General features: G+C 34.1%; 1 protein-coding gene across 1 annotated transcript; it reads left to right on the top strand.

The window, feature by feature from the left end:
- Window positions 1-774: 774 nt before the first annotated feature.
- LOC113240627 (uncharacterized protein KIAA2013 homolog) lies at window positions 775-3441 on the top strand. The gene has a single exon (XM_026477965.1). It carries the CDS (start codon window positions 775-777, stop codon window positions 2650-2652), a length of 1878 nt encoding a protein of 625 aa, XP_026333750.1. The 3' UTR covers window positions 2653-3441.
- Window positions 3442-5774: the final 2333 nt, after the last annotated feature.

The following is a 5774-nucleotide window of genomic DNA, read 5'->3' as shown; positions in this document are numbered from 1 at the left end:
CTTTTCACTAGGGAATCCCTGGGTCGCGGGTGCCATGGAAGCACACATAGACAACCACAAATTACACCCAAACTCACGAGAGAAATAAATGTAGGCCATACAAATATTTCTCCCGACTCGGTAATCAAACCTGGGACCTGTGCGTGGCAGTCCGGCATGGCAACTGTTCGACCACAGACTAGAGGCAGTTAGTACCATACTAGTATTAATGATATGATATGATATTATGATCAATTTTGGTGACAATTTCTTTTTATTTAAATGTTTATAGAATATTATCATGAAGTATTATTTAATATTCGAGTGTAACCTGAAATATTCTTTAATATTTCGAGTAATTAAATATTAAAAATTGTCACCAAAATTGAGTACAAAACACTTATACAATATTTGAACAAAACTCGATTTGCGAAAAATATTTAGTTGTAAGTAGTTCCTGCCCGCATTTTCGGGCAGTAATGGATTTTAATCTAATTTAAATTCGGTAATAATCCGGTTTCGGGTTAAAACCCGGGCGCTTGCTCTTCTCGGACAGTACTTACGTAAGATAAAAACCGTATTTTACCGGTCACTATACCACTCTACGTGTCATTTGATTTTGATTACCTTGACAGCTGTCACTCGTGTGTTGTACTGTGGAGTTGATGAAAACTATTTTGCGAAAAATAAACTGTGTTATCGCATAATTACCATGTTAACGACTGATCAAACTTAAACACGACAGTTCGCCGTAAAACGAGTTCAATTTATATGTGCGTGAAACAGTAGTTTGTGATGGAAAACACCAGAACCGAATTCAGCGATATGAGTCGAAGAGCCGGAGAAATTTTCAGACGGATAAACCGTTTCGCAGACGGCCCCTTAACGCGTAAAAAGTTGGTAACCATTGTTCTTATTTTCATCTTTTTACTGCTGTATGTGGGTCCAACGTTAATGAACTGGCTATTTAATGGTGAAGATAAAACGTCCCACCAGAATGTATGTCAGAAAAACTTCTTATCTCCCTTTGAGAATGCTTTAACTGAGTACGATGCTTACTTGAGACAAGAAGCAAATGCTCCACTCTCTTATCCCAGCCATAACTATGTGCCTTATGTTGGAAATGGCCTTCTAGGTTTGGCCTTAGAACATGACTCTCATATTAACATCAAATACGGGAGAACATTGTCTCTTCCAGTGCATTACCACCCTTTATACATCATAGACGACTATGAGATGAAGCAATTCACTGTTACTGAATACAAGACGGGAATAGTTCATAGGTTTCAATGCAGTAACTCTGGCATACACATTCAATATCAGTATTACGCCCACAGAACAATTCCATCACTGTTTGTTCAGGAAATTTGGGTAAACAATCCAACTAGCAAAACAAAAACGTTGAAAATGTCAACCCCCAGAGTATCAGACTGGCCTACATCTGTGAAACAGGCTATAAAACTGCACCAAGGAATTGACACAAAGGAATATGAAGTAGTTACTGGCATGATACCACTACCAGACAGTGATGAGGTGATTGCTGCAACCGTAGTCTGCAGAAAAATGCCCAGCACGATCGCTGTAGAAGCTAGAGACGGCTTAGACATACTTATCTTCACAACCGTTCAATACAGCGAGCCGATCAAAAAGTCGGACTATGCGAAACAAAAAGATTTAGTTGAAAAAAAGGCGATTGAAGAAATGGAAAAGGTCCTTGCATTGACTGGAGATCGTATAGCTGTGAGAAAACTCAGAGAAAGTCATACAAGAGTCTGGCAAGGACTTTGGTACACTGGTTTTTATATTTCCGATTCCAAAGCCCAAGGGGTAATAAATGGAGACAGAATTAATGCCACAATTTATGCGATTTTGTCTCAAGTCCGTAGCCTTGAGCATGAACAGCACATTAAGCCAGAAACAAAGTCCAATATTCTAAGAAGTTTAACATATTCAGAAGGTTGTTACGAAGGACATTCAACTTTGGATGCATTTAACCTGTGGAAACCTTTAAATACATTGGAAAATTTAAATAAAGTTGCTAGTGTATGGTTGTTAACTTTAGAAAAACAAGGATGTCACAAGCTCTTGAAAGCGGGAGCTAGTGGTGTCAACCAAGCAATGATACTGAGCTTTGGAAGTCTACGATTCAGTAATCAACATTTAGAGTACAATATTCATCCTTCAAAACTGCACAGAGATTTCCTCTTCCGTAGAGTTAATTATGGCAACATGACGCATGTGAACATTAGTGTGATATTGCAAGAGGACAATAAAGCGGCTATCTTTGTAGCTCTAGATCGTTCTGATAAGACGTATTACGCTTGTGATGCTGGTTGCTTAGACTCTCCAGTACAATTGGGTCCATATAGAAAGTATTTCCCTGTTAAACTGACAGAACCTTTAACAGCAATATTGTATATTACTGCAGACAAGCAACATATGGAAGACTTGAGACACGCAATACATGTAAAAGAAGTAGCCGAGGCTCCCGCTCATGAACATCATGTAATAGCCCTGCACAAACATGGGCATAGTTTAGGAGGCCTAAATCCACTGTTTTGGATTTCTATTATAGCATTAATTGTTGTCTTCCATTTGTTCCTTTGCAGGATTATTATGAACGAATTTTGTGACAACGGAGTCAGTTACAAGAGGTTATATAATAAACCTTGAATTATTTTTAAATGAGGTTGGTGAGGCCTTGCTATGTGGGTGTATTGTCCAATGCTTGACTGAATGTAGGTTTTAAAATTTGTTTATAACAAAAGTGTACATGTATGTTGTACAGTGATTCAAAATTATGACTTGATTATGCAACAACTGATTACAGTTTGTGAAAATATTGCTTTAATATCCATAGTTATTTCATTTTGAGTGAACAGTGCTTGGTATTCATTGAGTGCTGTATTTTATGGCTCTTATGTGTTTTGTTATCTGGCCGATTGGCAGCTTGAATTCAGGAATGTGAACACATTAACTTATTTTTTTTATTTCTTTCATGACCTAGGATTCTAGTTCTTTAGTTGGAATTTAAAGATAATAAACATAGAAACTCATACAATAAAGAAGTAATAGTTTTTAATAATTTTTAATTAAGAGCCTACGGTTTTATTTAGTTTGCTATCACAATACAAATAAAACAGATTATCTAATCGTCCTTAATCCTAGTTATAAAGCTTATCAATGCTTTTACACGCTTTAGTGATATTGAAGGTTGCAGTAAACAATTTCACCACAAAACTGTAAAGTATCTAAGCCAAAATGCTAATAACTGCTACAATCTATAAAAAGTCACATATATGTAGACACTGCTAGGTAATGCCTCGCTCTATGTATTTTCCATACAGTACTCTTTACAAGACAAAATATATCTCAAGTATGGGAGTGAAAACGTGCACTGAATTTGAGGCTATCGGTGCAAAAATCATGTTAACCATATTTAATTTATTTTTCTACAATTTTACTTTAAATGATACTAAAGTACATAATTATTTTTATTTAGATGCTATTTTCATGTATAAAAAAATGTAATAATTAAATATTTTTTAATATTTTATTAATATTGAAACAAAAAAAAAATATGGGTTACACTACTTTTCGTTGATAGTCTCAATTACAACATTCCTTTTTCTCAAACTGCCTTAGAAACATTTTGTATCAAAGAACTTATATTGGAATTTTCTTCAAATTAGTCCAGGTGTTGTGCCATCTTTTGTTCAGTTTATGTAGTCTATTTATACATGAAGTACTGTAGCACTTGTGCACACAATGACATGTATTTAACATTATGTTGTACGAATGTAAGCGACTGTGCATCCAAGCTGGGGATATATTACAATAAAAATTACTGCAACCTTTTAACAAGATCAAATAATGACAATTTATTAACATGGTAATGTTTTAATGAATCCACTGTACAATACATTGCACAACTTGTTCAGTATTTGTATATATTATTTTGCATAATTGTTATTGAATGTGTTTTGTTAATATACAACATTTGACACTGACTCTCATGTACAAGAACAAAATTTCTTCAAATGTAATAAAAATAACTTCCTAGCTACACTGTAAACCCAGTGAAAGTGTTATCTTACAGAATATTTGCGCTTGTGTTAATATGTGTTGTATATACACATATCAAAATAAACATTTTTTAAATTTAAATATGAAAATGAAATTGACCATAAAAAAACCATTGATGTTAAAGACATTAAATACCTGATTTTCATTACTTAACAAAAACGTGCTTGATCTCTAGACACTTTTTTTGATTAATGTATTTTCATGCAGTTCAGAGCACAGCATGGCTCAACTGCAGAATACGCAAAATGTCTACCGGAACTTTTCTCAGAATGTCTCTTTCGCAAAAAGTCAACAGAAACGGAACTATTATCATAACTACCACCAAAAAAATGGCATAATGTGGATTTGCGCAAAGCTACAATTCATATAAATTATTCATTCAGTCTCATTTTCTTACAAGAAACATGAAGTCAAGATACAAAACAATGAGACCTGAAACCGTCTTAACTCGGGTTGTGCCAGTAAAACAACCCAAACAGTTATATGGCGACCGAGAAACAGAGCGGACGCCTCTGACAACAACAAAACATAATTTAAAACACCAAAACAACACACCTAACAAATATAAAACATTAATATTTATGTGTACATATATCTTATAATATATTTATTAAGTTTATAATCAAAAATAATTATTAAATAATAGTACAGTTCATTAAATAATATTCATTACTATCGGTAAAAATTTGTATAACTATATTGAATTTAAACTTTATGTAAAATATGCTTGACTACCTTATTGGCTTTTTGTTACATATATGTTACTGTATGGCTTTTCAGTCGCGTCATCGAGGAGTTTCAAAATGGCCACTGTAAGATAACGATTCTAACGATTTCACGCGAAAAAATGTCGGGAAATAAATGATTGTAGGAAACCTTTTTTAACCTGTCCCGAAAGACAAAATCTTACTACTACTCGCATCGCCAATTATTTGTAAAAAGAATTAGTGTATTTTAAAACAGAATTGCTTAACACAACATATTACAATTATCTTTTTGTTTGTATGTAAAAAAGATGTCTGCCCCACGTTGGGCGCCATTTGTGATGCGTGTTTGTTTGTTTTCATCACAGTTTTTGTTTCCGTGGCTTTGTAGGAGAAAAAAGTTCCAATATCAATATGCAAGTATTTATTTTACTTTTGGCACCCATGACAAACATTTAGTACAGAATATTTAAAAAAGTTACAATCGAAAACGTGCTGCTAAAACGGCTGCTCGCTCCATGTTTTTTCTCAACCTGATCTTATGCGGCGAGACGCGACTCGCGCCGAAGAAAGGATTTCCCGCGTTGTATTATCAAGTTTGTTTAATAATATTGTCGTACACCTCCATTCTGTCTATAATAACCATACTAAACTGTTTATTTATAATTGTAAGTAATTTCAATTATAAGCGGAAATGTCTGATCGCTGGTAAAGGTACCTTGTGTCAACTTTTTTGGATTTGTCAAGTCAAGACCAATGCAATCTTGACCTTTGGATGGTTCTTATCATAGATAACTGACGTAAAGAAGAATTAAGTATCAAGCGTTACGGGCTCTTGACTCTGTACTCATTTACTGCAAAAATAAACCTTACAATTCTGGCGAAAGGACCCGATACCTATGGTTAATATGCATATTTAAATTTTAAATCAGATTGTTGTATAATTTACAAAGTTAAATTTGTTGTAAGATATCAAAGATACAAAAGATATCACACATTCTTGAA

This window comes from Hyposmocoma kahamanoa, unplaced genomic scaffold (genome assembly GCF_003589595.1).
Source record: "Hyposmocoma kahamanoa isolate Upper Pololo Valley unplaced genomic scaffold, ASM358959v1 160, whole genome shotgun sequence".
In the NCBI taxonomy this organism is placed as follows: domain Eukaryota; kingdom Metazoa; phylum Arthropoda; class Insecta; order Lepidoptera; family Cosmopterigidae; genus Hyposmocoma; species Hyposmocoma kahamanoa.
Note: the sequence above shows the minus strand (reverse complement) of the source record. Positions and strands in the feature narration are given on the sequence as shown.

Bases quoted from the DNA above. Each gene is read 5' to 3' on its own strand.
- LOC113240627 (XM_026477965.1), top strand. From the start codon at position 775: ATGGAAAACACCAGAACCGAATTCAGCGATATGAGTCGAAGAGCCGGA.